The 15,299-nt window shown below is 37.6% G+C and overlaps 1 protein-coding gene across 2 annotated transcripts in view; it reads right to left on the bottom strand.

Moving 5' to 3' along the window:
- Window positions 1-15,299, bottom strand: part of LOC117234385 (gamma-aminobutyric acid receptor alpha-like) — a 95,830-nt gene that overhangs the window by 11,501 nt on the left and 69,030 nt on the right. For both annotated transcript variants that reach the window (XM_033495534.1, XM_033495533.1), the window contains exons 5-6: window positions 5,139-5,221; window positions 4,316-4,456 (exon numbers count right to left, since the gene is read on the bottom strand). In XM_033495534.1, the coding sequence (XP_033351425.1) occupies window positions 4,316-4,456; window positions 5,139-5,221 (224 nt within the window). The remainder of the gene's footprint in view (window positions 1-4,315; window positions 4,457-5,138; window positions 5,222-15,299) is intronic.

Below are 15,299 nucleotides of genomic sequence, written 5' to 3'. Positions count from 1 at the left end.
GTAATCACGGCTTAAATCAGCAGTTTAAACGATAAACAACAACCAATCTGTTGTCGCGCAGTGCTAGCATAAACTTCATAACCGAAAAACTGGCAAAATTACTCTGAACAAGGGAAATGTTCGGTTCCAATTGGAGCCCTCGAAACCTTAACGACGACCTCTAAACGCTACATTACGACCACGCTCACTTCCATTGACGGTACTTACGAACGCACATTGACGTTCTTCATTATCCCAGCCATATCGACCTTAATCCCAAATCAACCCATCGATCGCTCGACACTTAACATACCCAGGAATATCCGATTAGCCGATCCACGATTCCACTTACTAGCCCCGATCGATGTCTCATTGAGCGCGGGATCAACACTTGCGTCGATGTGTGTCGAACAAATCAATTTAACGCAGCCGGACAACCCCGAACTGCATCTGCAAAAAACGCGATTCGGATGGGTCATCGGGGGGACCCAAACTCCCACACCGCGACAAACATTTCACGCCTCCACGACGGCTCTACAAGCGGAGCTCGTGGGGTTTTGGGAAGTCGACTAAGGACCGCCGATTAAACATATTTCAGACGACAGACAATGCGAAGAACGCTTCCGACGTCTGGCGCACCAGCGAAGGAAGATACATCGTCGCCACCACGATGAATCACCACACCTCGAGGCAGAACCTTGGAAAAATACATTAGAAATAACAACCTCAATATATTATCCACAGGAAGACCGACATACTGGCCGACAGACCTGAGCAAAATACCTGACCTGCTAGACTTTGCAGTTGCAAAGGGACTAAACGCAAATAAACTAAACATAGCACCCAGCCTCGAGCTTACCTCCGACCATACGCCCATTATATTAGTATACCGCTATAATATTCTACCAAATGTCCTACTGGACAAATTGTAAAATTAAAAAAAAAAAAAAAAAAAAAACTGGGTTAATAGGTTCGGTCGTCATTGGAATCGTCGATTGTCGGCATCACTGTTTATGTATTCGTCGATCGCTGGAGGATGGAGTTGGGGACGAGTTCGTGGTGTCTTCGATTTGTGGTTTGTTGTAGATTTTCGATGACGAGGTGATGAGGTGGGTGTCGAGGATCGACTGTTTGACGGAGAGGAGGCTCGGTGGATGTTGCGGGACGAGCCCTTGCGTGGTGTTTGGCCCTATGTAGCATCGTGTGATGCCGTTGTCCGCACCTACGACATAATCCGGCGTTACAATCTTGCACTGAATGTCCTTTCTTCAGGCAATTGATGCATAAGGATGCCCTTGTAACGTCCTTAAGGCGCTCGCTAATGGGTTTAGCCTTGAAGTTGTCACATCTCCAAATGGTGTGTGGTCCTTGGCAGATTGGACATGTCAACGGAGCCTGTGTCGCGGCATATGCGTGTCTTCGTCGCGCGCATTGATAGACCGAATTGGGTTGATCCGGTGATCCTCTTGTCGGCGAGACCTCGGAGGATGATATGGAGATAAGTGCCAAATTTTCGAGGAAGTCCAGTAAATGAGTGTACCGAGGCACTTCCTTGTTAGGTAACGTAAGTTCCCATTGTTTAATGACATTTGCTGGTAATTTCGAACTGATGAGGCTGATAAGTATAGCGTTTCTATTGGTTTGTTCTCCTAAACTCTGTAATAAGAGGAGATTTTGGGTGGCCGAGCAGATTAAATGCCACAAGGCCGTTGGAGATTCTTTAGTTATTTTTGGATAATTAACGATTGCGTGGCTGTGGCGTAAAGCGATGTATCGTGGATGCTCGAACCTGTCCTTGAGAATGGCTATAGCGGTAATGTAATTTTCGTCGCTAAGGGGTAATCCATTCACGCAGTCCGCTGCTTCTCCCGTTAGGACGGACCGAAGGTATAGGAATTTGTGTACAGGCGTGAGGCGGTGGTCGTCGTCTATTGTCGAGCAAAAAAGCTGATAGAACCCATCCCATTCCTCTAATTTCCCGTCGAAGATGGGAAACTCCAGTTTCGGTAATGGAATTTCCGTTGCGGGCGTCGACAGGGTTGATGATCGCTCGCCCTTTATGAGATTCCTTAATTGAGCGACCAGGGAAATGTAAGTTTTAAGCCCTTCTTGTTCTTGCGTGTTGTCCTCTTCGTCGAGGTCGTCTAATTCTTCCTGAACTAGTTGGAACCGTTTCCACTCGTCCTTGAGTAGGTCTTCATATGTTTTCAAAAGACCAACGTCATGATTGTCGGATTGTTGGTAATCGTCGATGCCTTTCTTTATAAACTGGATGTTGTCGAGATGGTTATCGCGTTTTCGTCGCAGACAGTTGATTTTTGACGCGGTCGACATGCTTCTGATGAAGGTATTTCGTTAACGAAGGTGACACTTGTGATGTTGTGAGACTGAAGTTGTTGGAACTCGTTGTACTGATAGTGATGGATTTGCGTGGCACTCTATGGTAGTGGGTATCACTGGTGTGTACACTTTTCACTTGATACGTAATCGGGCTCGAAGGACCAAAATGTTACGGATCAGAGAACAAGCAGAAAACCAACTAGAAACTCCTGTTCTGTAATAGAGGTATTTATACTGAACCGGGGATGGTCGCTGGTCGCCCCACCATAGGTTATTTACGAGTAGAAATCCCGGGAAAAATGGGAAAACCCACGTTTCCCCATTTTTGATTGGCTGGCCCTAAGGAATGTCTCCATTTAACCTCTATGTTGTAGCAATTGAGGGCTTTGAAGTTAAAGTAAAAGGCACAATATTTAATTTATGATTGTACCTTAGGATTATTGCAGTTCGATTTATGATGTTTGTACCGTTAGTGGCCGTCCCGACCGAGGGACGGAATTCAGCCAGTACCAGATAACGGGACGTAACAGAGATTTTTAAGAAAATTCGAATTTTACATAAAAAAAAAAAACTCAGCAGAACTCTCAATCGCTATCGATTTCATAATTTTATCGTATGGGCATGTAATACTTTCATTCGGATATCGAAAATTCTGTCACGTAGTGAACAGGTGAAATCTTCAATTTGTTTGCTCGAGTGCATCGAAATTTCATTTGTCGTTTTCTACTCCATTTTATAAGGTACATATATATCATACTTCGTTCGAGGATAAAGTATTTGATGATATCGTTCGATTTATTGTTTCTGTTTCATACCAGCGCTCAACTACGGAGGAAGACAACACCTGAAAACCAACTACACGCAACATATTCACTGCTGTTTAACATATACAGAAACTTATTTTTCCTCATTTTTCTATTTATTACTCTTTTTCGTAGCTTCGTAAATTATATTTACAAACTAAAGCTGTAGAGAATTGTGAATATCATGTTGTTGATTTCATCTAACTATAATGGAAAAGTGCATATTTAATACGTCGTATTACTGGAGATCAAGATTTACTTTGCGATTTTTGCGTTTTTCTGCTTCCATGCATTTTGAGGGCGGATATTAGATTCGTAGTATAGTACACATAGCGGAGTGACCAACGAAGAGTCTATTTACAGAATGGCAAGAGTAATCAGATTATTTCTGATCTGAAAAATACGACAGGCTGGATTTATGATTGAAATTTTCTACTTCGAATCGTTCGATTATTCGTTTTGTATTATCGATTAGTTTTTTTTATTAATTGATGCGTACTGACACCTGTATAGTCCATTTTTATTCCTTTTCTCTGGCTATTTTATAATTTAAGAATTGCAGTCAACTGTTATGAACGCTGGTCATTTATCTCGGTATGAATTGATTAATCGTGATACATTAAAATTTTTATGAGAAAGATTAAATTTTTGGATTGAAGCAGTCAAAAATCGTATAGTATTATCATACATTATTTTTCTCATAATAACAATACCTTTTATAATAATAGTGTCCTTTTTTGTAATTATATTACTAATATCTTTATTTGGTTTTTGCTTCGAGGTAACATTAAAGTGAAATTACAGTGCCACGATTTCTTTAGAACAATCGAAATTCATATTATAAAATAGTGTAAGAAAGTTGATTAAATGTACCGATTTAATATAATAAATTAATTACAACACGCGATACATGTATATAAATAAATAAAAAGTTCACTCGCCTGAAGAGAAGAAAATGTTAAGAAAAATTGTAAATTTGTATCGTTATAAACAGGTACGATAGTAGTATAAAAAAGCGCTGAAAGAGTCCAAAATAAAGAGCAAAGATGAAACAAAAGAAAAAAATAATAAAATAAAATGGCAAGTACGTGAAATAAATTCTCCTTTCTCTAGCGATTTCAGCAACTATTTTTTTCTTTTTTTTTTTAAATAAAGTTTCGAATAAAGTGCCGAAGAAGGAGGCACTGACTCACCGTGTGAAAGCGTCGCCGATGCAGAATAATTCGCAGTGGGATTGGCAACTAAATCGAATTGGGATAATTTCATGTCCTCGGCGATTGCTACTTGTCGGGCGCTGTTCCATTTGTAGATCACGTCCCGTTTCGTGTAACCGACTGCAATCAAGAGAATATTTCTTACTAGAACGTCGCGCTGGAGCTGTAAAAAAGTATCGAATTCGTTCGTCGTTGAAGTGTCACCTTTCGACGAAAAGCCTCCCGAGTGGCTACTATAAAATACGTATTCTTTGCTGATCTTAAATCTCTCTTATTTCTCGTGCGACACGTTCACGCAAAAACCGACAATTACGCGAACGTTCTTCAGATATGAGAGTATTCTATACTTTTAGTGCTTTTTACGTTTGACAAATATCCTCGGAAATTTCGAATTTCTTCCATAACTTGTTCCTTTTTCTTGAACGCCACTGGCAAGAATAATTTTGATAAAAGTCGTTGTAACTTACAAAATAATTATATAAACGCAAAGGTTTTGTATTGGCGTACAGCATAACCGTAATTAAATTTTTAGGCAATGTCACATTTTTATGAATGTGATTAAAATACGAAACGTAGATAGAAAATTGTTTCACGTATTACGTATCACTGAGCCTATTACAGGTTTAGATATTTTACGCATCTTTGTAAATTATATTTACATTCTGCGTGTTTTTTCTATTTTCCTCGTAAATACACAAAGATCCACAGTCTACTAACGATTAAGATAAAAGAAACCAAGAGGGAGGTGAAAATTTATAACAAACGACGGATAGTAAAATTTCTTTTTAAGTTAAAAACGTACAGCTGCCAAATTGTAATGGACATCTCTGCGTATCCATCGGAAAATTCTCAAGATTCATCGGGCAACCAGCCTTGATCGTAAGTCTGAAATCAAACAGTTTATAGCATTAGAAAAAGAAAGAAAAAAGAAAATATACTCGATTATCACGAAAATCATTAATATTAGAATTTCATTAATGTTATCGCGTAATTGAAGGTCCGTTGAGAAAATTAATCTTTCGAACAAATAAATTTATATTATAAAACATAATAAATTTAATAAACTCAGATCTAATTAATTAGCATGTGTGATTAGCTAATTAATTAGTAAATCCTATAACAAATACAATATGCCGTGCCAATACTTTTTGCAGCCTCTGTATAGCGCTATAACATTCGGTATCGGTCGATTTTGTTCGCCGTACGTGGTGAACGTGATAATTGATAGGCGAACCTTCGAAATATGTGTTCAACTTACACGCGTTATTCGCCACGTGTTGCTTCGTGGTACTGCGGTCCGTCGAGCATTGGGCTATCTAATTCGCGTGTACAATAGGCATACGGACGAAATCTGGGACCGTGCTATTGGAAAATATTATTTAGCGTCGCTAGAACGAACGTTTTGGAGAGCAACGGACGATAAGGAACGAGCCACGGCTTAGCTATTGTTCTTTTAACGCGACGGACAGTTAGCGGCTACGAATTTTCATGAAATACGAAGCAATACGCGGAGTAATCTACCACTGGTGGATTTCTCTGGCTATTCATCTATTCCGTCTGTTTTAAGTTCTGTAGAATGACGTACGTGAAATATCGTTTCTTTAGAGTTTGCAATTTAACGGATTAGTAAGATTCGTTTTTACCTTCTCGTTAACTCGGAGGCGTATGAAATGCTTCTTTAGAGTTTGCAATTTGACAGAGTAGTGAGAATCGTTAAATATCGTATCGTCGGCTTGGAAGCAGATGAAACGGTCTTTTTACAGTTTGTAATTTGACGGGTTAATAGGAATCGTGAAATATTTTATTGTCGACTTAGAAGCACACATGAAATGTTTCTTTCTGTGTTTGCAATTTGATCATTGGATTAGGTAGTAAGATTCGTTAAAAGATCATTACGAGTTACATTAGTAATTGCGACATTAAACAATGTTTTTGACACGTCATGCATCTTCCATGTCCAGGTGTACAATGACGTCTAAAGACTTTATTTGATGATAAGTAATTTTTTATTATTAGTGAACATATTTTAATAACTATACATCAGCGAACGTATATCTTCACGTTTCAAAATTATTTCAAATTAATTAATTTCAATTAAGTTTATAATTATATGATCTCGTACTATACAGAATTTAAGAAATTTAAAGAAAAATAAATTTAACGCAACTATTTCCTACAAGATTCTATTGGGATTATAATTACTACAGCGAAGAAGATAGACGGGAGATCGTAATTGTTACAGCAAATGGTTGGAAAATAGATAAAACAGAAAGCTATTTACTACCTTTATTTTCTATCTTTAACAACGACCACGGTCTGCTCATTCTTTAACGAGTTTGATGTTGCGAAATCACGAAAATTTGCACACGTTCATGCTTAGAGGTAAATATCGGAGATAGGTGGAAAATCAGCCAGACCAGTTTGACCGAGTTATCGCGCCAGATATCGAGGAAGTTAACCTACGAAATACGAGACGATCCGTGACTAATCGGATCCATCATCCTAACATTCTCGATCGGCCAATTTGTAATTCGAATGTGTTACATTCACCAGCGGCCAGATCACGGTCGGTATTAACTTCCAAATACGCTGAATGGGCTGTTTTCACTGTAGAATTTCGATTACTACGAAGTTTCTTTCTATCTGCGGAAATTTTTCATATTTCGTGCAAAGGTATTTTCAAGCGTGCATGAACATTTTCTCTTCTCCAAGTCTATTTTATCTTTCTATTGATAATAATAATGGGTCCTTTCTAACCGTTCATGCTCTTTTGATTTCTGACCTACTCAAAATCGCATTGTACATCCAGTTCTATTACACAGAAATTTCTAATTGCTTTCTTTGTAACTTCTTCTATTATGAAGATCGATTTGTAATATAAAACAATTATAAATATAAATTTATATTGCATAAATATAAGTTATGTTACAAAATATTATATTATAATATATTTATATTATAAAAATGATATTACATAATAATTTATATTTACTTATAAGGTAAGTTATACTTTATAAAGGGAAATTTGACAAGCATAACGTCAGATTTATGAAAGCTCGTGTCTTGTGTTTGCAATTTGTGATTTGAAATTCAATGAACGAGATTCAGCCTGAAACTTTTAATTGATGGATGTTTTGTTGCAGAATTCTACTACCCATGGGTCGTTTATCGCGATGTCGTTCTACAACCGAGATTTGTGGAATTCCAAATGAACTACGATATGACTCACAAGCGTGTGATGATGCAGATTCTGATCACATAATTTCAAGTTTGTTGGCTGGTCGTGCTATTAAGGATATCTCTGGTGTCGACCACCAAGATGGATAGACCGGAAGTGATAAAGTACACATCCTGAGTTCTAATTAGAATTCAAGTAATATATATATATATATATATATATATATATACGAATATATTGAATGTAATTACTGTTGGATTGTACGTACATGTACAAGTGTTTCTGAAGAAAATTGCTTTTAAAGAATGAGAATCGATTGCAATCATTCGACCTATTATTTTAATTCTAACTTATATCAATTGCTCCAATCCTTTTTCGGTATCCCGACAAAACAATATTAAATTGTAAATTGTAAGTTACGTTATTTTCATCTTTTACGCGTTTTTTTTTACCATTTGACTCTCAATGAGCTAAATCGTAAACAGGTATTATACAGCACAGTATAGTGTATTTGTAGTTAACATTGCGAGGATTTTCCATTGTGTGAGAAGAGTGTTTCTTAATGCCACTTTTGTTACGTTAAGTAGTCAAAATTCAGACTGAGATGCGCTTTCTTTGCGCAATATCGGCGTTTTCACTGACCAACGATTGTCAATCTTACGTGCATCCATCGGCCTGTTTACCAGGAAGATATTTCCCACATATCGAGCGTCAGTCACGTATCTGGTCTAGCCACGATTTTGATCGAGGATAGAGCACGTTCAAGCACGAAGATAGGTCTTGAGCAATTTGCTTTCGACAATTTTCGGCTACAATTCCGTCGTTTTCTAAGCACGTCTTATATACAAATCTCCGTCGTAGGTTTGATCGATTTTCTTCCAAACAATCGATCGATTTTCGACGAGAGAATTAATCCACCGTTGCCGTGGACGATTCGGCGACGTAACAATTCTCTCATTTTTGTGAATATTTTAAGAGGAAGAAGAAATTCGATCGGAGAAAAATAAAAACAGAGAAAATATTTCTAAGTTGATTCAAAGTATGTAGATGTTTATCACGCTGAAAATAACACGTTGATAGGAACGAAATGTGTTCCAAGCAATCGATTAGTTATCTATGTTTATTTCTTAATTCTGTTTCTTAAGAAGACCCAATTGAGATAGTTTGAAACAAGACAGAAATTAAACGCAACAAGAGGGGATAGAAAATTCATTTCCTCTTCTTCATTTTACGGCAAGTCTGTCGAAACAGTATTTACGATATCGTTCCTGGAAACAACATAAGTTAATTAAGCTGTTAATTAAATTGGCATTGACGTATAGATTTCCTCGTTTAATCTTCAGGGTCCTCTGGCGCGATAATTTACTAATAATATCAGCGAATCGACAAGTTACAACTTGTACATTATAAACTTATTTTCGGTAATTTTACAAGTTGACGTTAAATATATAATTAGCGATAATCAGCTGATTGTATAATAATCGATAAAATTTACTTGTAGAATTTTATTTGTTTCGCTATTAAATTTGTTTATGGTATACCAGAAAATTGTTTAATTCTGATAGCTTGTAATAGGTGACTTGTAAAATTTTGTTAACAATATTAATCCAGTTATACAGGTATAAAGTAGAGTTCGTACAAGCATTATGTTCCCGATCTTCGTACTCACATTTCAGAAATATATAAAATGGTCATAAAACCAATCTGGACATACGGAATAGCACTATGGGGAACAGCAGCAATGAGTCATATAACCAAAATAGAGGCAATGCAATCTAAAATACTCAGAACAATAGTAAACGCGCCATGGTACGTTAGAAACGAGGACATTCGGAAAGACCTGGGAATACCAACGGTCAAGGAGAAGATTAACAGAAGTGCAAGAAGGTACAGAGAAAGAATAGCAACGCACCCGAACCGGCTGGCAGCAGAAACGGTCGGCGCATCAAACATTTGTCCTACTGGACAAATTGTAAAATGTAAATTAAAAAAAAACATTTCAGATGTTCGTACGACTTTAAGTTTTCTTCTCGCGCGCTAGTCGTATTTTTGCCAGATTTCAACGGAAACATTCCACGCGGATAGGAAGAAAATCCTACTAAATCGCAACATTTATTCGCTCCCGAATACGATATCGACTTCGTATTAGAAATAAATCAAGATAGTACTCGAATCTAATAACAGATATGATATCCTATCGATTCATATATTTGTGTTATCTCCGGAAATACAGGTAACTGAATATCAGCAAATAATCATGAATATCGGTGAAATATTTAATCTAAAATATCCATTTTTAATTTATATCTTAATCATAAATATGTAAATCGATGAATATTTTACAGGTTAATTACTATACGAGTTTAATGTTTCCTAGGGAATAACAATAAAATTAAAGCAATTCAAAATATTTATCAAATAAAATAAATATTAAATATATTCTATTCATTTCTAAAGTTGAAAGGTCTAAGATTTTTTATTCCGGAGCAGTACTCCAATTTAGCCATGGAGAAATGTAGCAATATGTTGATTTTATGTTTCACATCGTCGATCGAGATGTAACGTCATACTTAGACCGCGGATTTCTATACATCTATTGAAAATTCGAAGAATGTACATGACGTGCAAAAATATATAAAATATCCAAGGTTTAAATGCATATTTAATAGATAAAACAACTTTTTATCCAAGTTTTATTTTTCAATCGTATTTGTAAAAATATGAATTTACACGGATACACGTAGTCTAATTATAACGCATGACTAAATTTCGAAATTGATCGTTTCATTTACTATCTCCCTATTTCGAATACGATTTTCAATAACACGTCCCTTTCCTTTTTTTCCTCAACATACTGTCATTTCTGTGATGATGCTCGTTTCGAAAGTTCGCAAGATGATTCGCGATGTCTGTTACAATCGTACCTGTTGGTGTCTGAAGGCGCATCAAACGACGTTTACAACGGAGAACTTTCACCTTAATTGCCAGGCCGGAAACAGGAAACGTTTTCGAAGTTGAAAAGGGCTCGTTGGTACGTCAAAAGCAATGGGAAGGACTTGTTCAGCAAAGCGTGGGAAGAGAAGAGCGTCATCTCCTTTCTCGCACCTTCTTCAAAATGCTTTTCCTACCTTCCGTACGTTTTTCGTAGTTTACTTTCTTTTTTTTTTTACTTTTCGCAGTTTTTCATAGTTAAGCGACCGAGATAGAAACAAACGCAATTATTTGCGTTTCTTTGATCCTTGATCGTGTCAGTTATGGGAATAGCGCTGAATCGTGTATGGGAGAAATAAAATGGTACAAGGTCTTTAGAAATAGGAAAACGATAAACATTAAACGTAATTTTCTTTCAAAATGATATAAATATATTCTTCATAGAGACATATGGACATACTTTATTAGCGTCCATATACAGTGTATTCTTTGCTTTATTCGCTTGAGTGAACTCTGATTATAAATATTTAGTATGAAATTAATAGCGTTCTAATTATCGAGATAAAATACGTCGTAATTAAGAAACTCGAAGGTGGTGTAGGTGCAACGAAATTGGCAAAAATATGACAAAATGATGTTGGAAAAGTCGCGGGCATTGTTACGTCGCGTAACACACTACCTAGCCCAGGCCACACACCGCGGGCAAGATGGCAACCAGATGTCTTCGGATACTGATTGCGTATCTTCAATAGCCTCAAGTACCTTCCATAAATCTCATAGATTTCCTAGTAAAGGTCCTTCAAACCAAATAAACGTCTATTTCCGAAGAATTTCTAAAGACTATTGTCTACCACGGCTGGATAAGGGAAAGTTAGTTTTTCTCACGTACGCTGCAACTTTCCTCCCACTAACCACTTTCTCTCGAGGGCGGTTAAGACCCTTCGTTTAACCAATTAACAACGAAGCCTATTTCCCTCACTCTCTTAACTAACATCGGCATCAACAAATCCGATGGTCCCGTGCGCTAGACACATCCATCCTTAGCTTTCCTCCGGGACAGCATCGTCTCCCAAGACAGTACTGATTCTACATCCTTCGAACGGTCAACATCCTTTAACCGGGTATACACACCCGTAGATCAGTCACTCACTCATCTCGTACATACGCATCAGCGTAACTGTCTTCGTTATAAGTTGTTGGAATAAACGGTGAAATATAACTTACTCTGCTGTGTCATATTCATTTAACCACCTCTGTTATCTTAACCGAAACAGGGGAACGACTACTTCGCGGCGTCGATTCACCGATTCGTAGCGAGAATTTACGCCTCTCGCTGACGCGTTTTCCTCGCGACCGCGTCTCTCCGCGAACGGTCGTAACAGGCATTAAAAAAGAAAAATATGATATTAAGAATTATCTAAACCACGTAGATTCCTGTGATGCTGGCAACGATAGAAAAAACTTGTATACTAACATAATAATGGCGATTTTATACAAATGGAAAGAGCAAATGAAAGTGGTAACGAAGATGTTCGAAGTACAAAAAGAACGTAACTGTATTTAATTACTCATGTTGAAAGAATCCAAGGTAGTGTACTTGGACCCCTACTGTTCTCCATCTACACTGCCGATTTACCAACTTTAGCAGAGATAACAACAGCGACATTTGCTGACGACACAGCACTACTAGCATCCCACTCAGACCCAATAATGGCATCCCACACTCTCTAGCGAGGTCTTGACTCTATGGAAAAGTGGTTCCACAAATGGGGCTTCAAAATTAACGAAAATAAATCCACACAGGTAACCTTCACGCTGCGAAAACAAACCTGCCCTCAGGTGACCATTAACAATATCACAATTCCTAACAAGGATTCAGTCAGATATCTGGGCGTGACTCTGGACAGGAGATTGACATGGAAACAACACATCATAGACAAATCGAAGCAACTCAAGGCTAAACTTAAAAAATTTTACTGGCTCATTGGCCGTCGCTCCAACTTAAGCACTGAGAGCAAAGTAATGCTATATAAAGCCATACTAAAATCTGTCTGGACCTATGGGATTCAACTATGGGGAACAGCGAGTAACTCCAACATAGAAATCCTTCAACGATTTCAATCAAAAACACTAAGATCCTTAATAGATGCACCTTGGCATGTCACCAACGAAACAATCCACCGCGATCCACTCAAGATACCCACAGTCAAAGAAGAAATATACAAGTTCAGAAGCAGATATAACACAAGAGTCAACAACCATTACCCATTAGTTACCCAACTACTTGACACGACGGACCAAATCCGCAGATTAAAAAGAAAATACCCTTTAGATTGAAGCATTAGATTCAACTAGAATCAACATAATATAAATTATTATAAACCAAGCTATTGTACCACGCCAAATCAAGTTACTTAAAATTCTCAACGAGAATTGATTGTAAATAGTCTACCAAATAAAAAAAAGTGCTGAAAGAATTATGTGACTCAGCAGTCAAAAGGATACGGGATACAGAAATATTTAAAGGAACTGTCAATTAATTGTAATTTATATTTGAATAAGTGAAATTTCATATCAGAAAATTGATCGTTCTATCATCCGGAAATTCCACTATCCGAGCAGTTTTGTCTCCTGTTAGTTCGGATAAGGCACGTTCTACTGTATTTACCGCGTATGAGAATTTGTTTATGGTATAATAAGCTAACGTTACACCGTTCGAGTATTTCAGAGTTAATAGGTAATACGTCTGTGTGCACTTCTTTTTATGTTTCATCCTCAAGAATCAACATTTTAAACAGGATTTTAATAATTCATATCGATTGAACGGTAGAGATTCGTTACTTTTGCATAGCAGCCCTTGGTGCCAGAGGCTCTACTCGAATGCTTGTGAAATAAATATGTAATATGTAAATACGAAAGCTGACGAGCAGTATTTTCTCCCTCTAAACGCTCGTAGTTATATCACTCACAGATTTTCTACTGTGTCAGTTTATACGATCGTTAATAATATGTACAGTAATTAGACACAGCTGGAAGAAAACCTATGTATAAAAGTAAAATAAAATAAAACGTACAATGCCATTAACTTACTTTTCAGGCTACGAAATATTAAACTTTTCTAAATAAAACGAAAGAGCACAGAGTTTAGTGCTGGAAAAGGTCAACAGTGCTTCACGAACGCCATGGTTTGATCACGAGAAACGAACGTTTGCCACGAATCGATTCAATATTTAACTGCGAATCCTTTTTCCCAGTAATAGTGGAGCCTTTGTATCAGACGAGATGCACGATATGCGAGGGAAAATAATTTTCATTGTTCATCAGGTTGAATGGATTTCATTGTGGGCCGCGTGCAACCCTCGAGAGTCAGTCCGCAACACGCCCGGGAATATTCGTTTACGCGTCGGAAAAACGAGAGACGAAGACGAAAAATTCAAGAGAGATCGTAGATCGTTGGATTGGAAATTGCATATCGGAGAACGAATAGCCGCGCCTTTTTGTCACAGCTGTCTATTTTTACCGTGTCTTTCCGACTAGCCGTCAAACGACCTCTTAAATAATTTTACTCCGTTCGGACCACGTTTGTGAATTCTGTTAGCTCCATTCTGTTGGAAAGATTCTCCACGAGCATATTCAAGATATGCGACGCGTGACACTTTCTTGTTTGACTTACCTCGAGATTCAATTCTCGGTTGCCGCGGAGCACCTTTCTATGAATCAGCAAATTTGGTTTTCGACGGGAATAGATATTGGAAAAATTGGTATATAGGGCATTCGCGTTATTACCAATCGATGTTTTTTTCGTAAAACGGTAAATGCATGGGGAAAATGCAAGAAGAGAAGCTTCTCCCGTTCTATGACGAGTAGGATAAAATACCTGCTAATCTTTTACATATTTCTAATATTTCTCAGAGGAAATGAAAACGTTCTTTGATTTTTTTAAATAAACCTCGTATGTCATTTACGTAGCATACATATAAGTAAATAATATAAAACAATATATATGTTGGGTTCACATTATGATTAGGGTTAGGGGCGTGAAACGAATCTGCATTTGGATTACACATTGTTATTATGCAATAGAGAAGACGTTGACTAGTGCAAATACGATTATTGCAGAATTTGACAAGCAACCGTGGTAATTAGATACTCGAGAAGCTAATGACAATGATCCTAGATTCAATAACGAATCCGTGGTCAACGGGATAACAGAATGCGCCTTCTTCCAAAGCCCAAGTCGTACTCGACTTGCTTGGCTACGGTGAAAGTATAACTAAACTAACACTTTGTTAAAACGTGGAATATCCACCGAGCGTAAAGACGCCAAGTAATTCGCTAATACGACCTCATGAGAGAATGACTTTCCGTCGCGATGATGCTGCGGAGGAAAACTATGATGGGGTGTGTCTGAGGACACGAGATCATCGGATTCGCAGAGAAAAGCCTTCGTCCGGAAAGTGCGGGAACGTTGCTTTTAATTGATCAATTTCCATGTTGATGGTTAGAAAAGGACGCTAGATGTCCTTGAGGGAAGGTTGCTAGCAAGAAGCATCGTTTGTTGAAAAAATAGATCTCCCCTATCTTCCCGTAGTTGGGACAAAGACTGTCTGTTCGCAGGACTTTAGATAACTAAATTTTAATATTTATAACGGCCCTCAGGCTAGCTGAACATGTACTGTGAAGATGTGTCAGCATCTGGTAACCATCATACTTGAAGAATAGGGTCTGCGTGTGGCGAGTCACGGGACAGAAACCGTTGGAATATTTACCATCGCGTGTCGCTACAAATATTTTTTTTAAGGAGAGCTATAGAATTACTTCATATCTTTGTTAGACAAAGCGTTCATCCCGTGA

The sequence above is a fragment of the Bombus vosnesenskii genome, unplaced genomic scaffold (assembly GCF_011952255.1).
Source record: "Bombus vosnesenskii isolate JDL3184/JDL3185 unplaced genomic scaffold, Bvos_JDL3184-5_v1.1 scf7180000013304, whole genome shotgun sequence".
Taxonomy (NCBI): domain Eukaryota; kingdom Metazoa; phylum Arthropoda; class Insecta; order Hymenoptera; family Apidae; genus Bombus; species Bombus vosnesenskii.
This window is presented reverse-complemented; position numbering and strand designations above follow the sequence as displayed.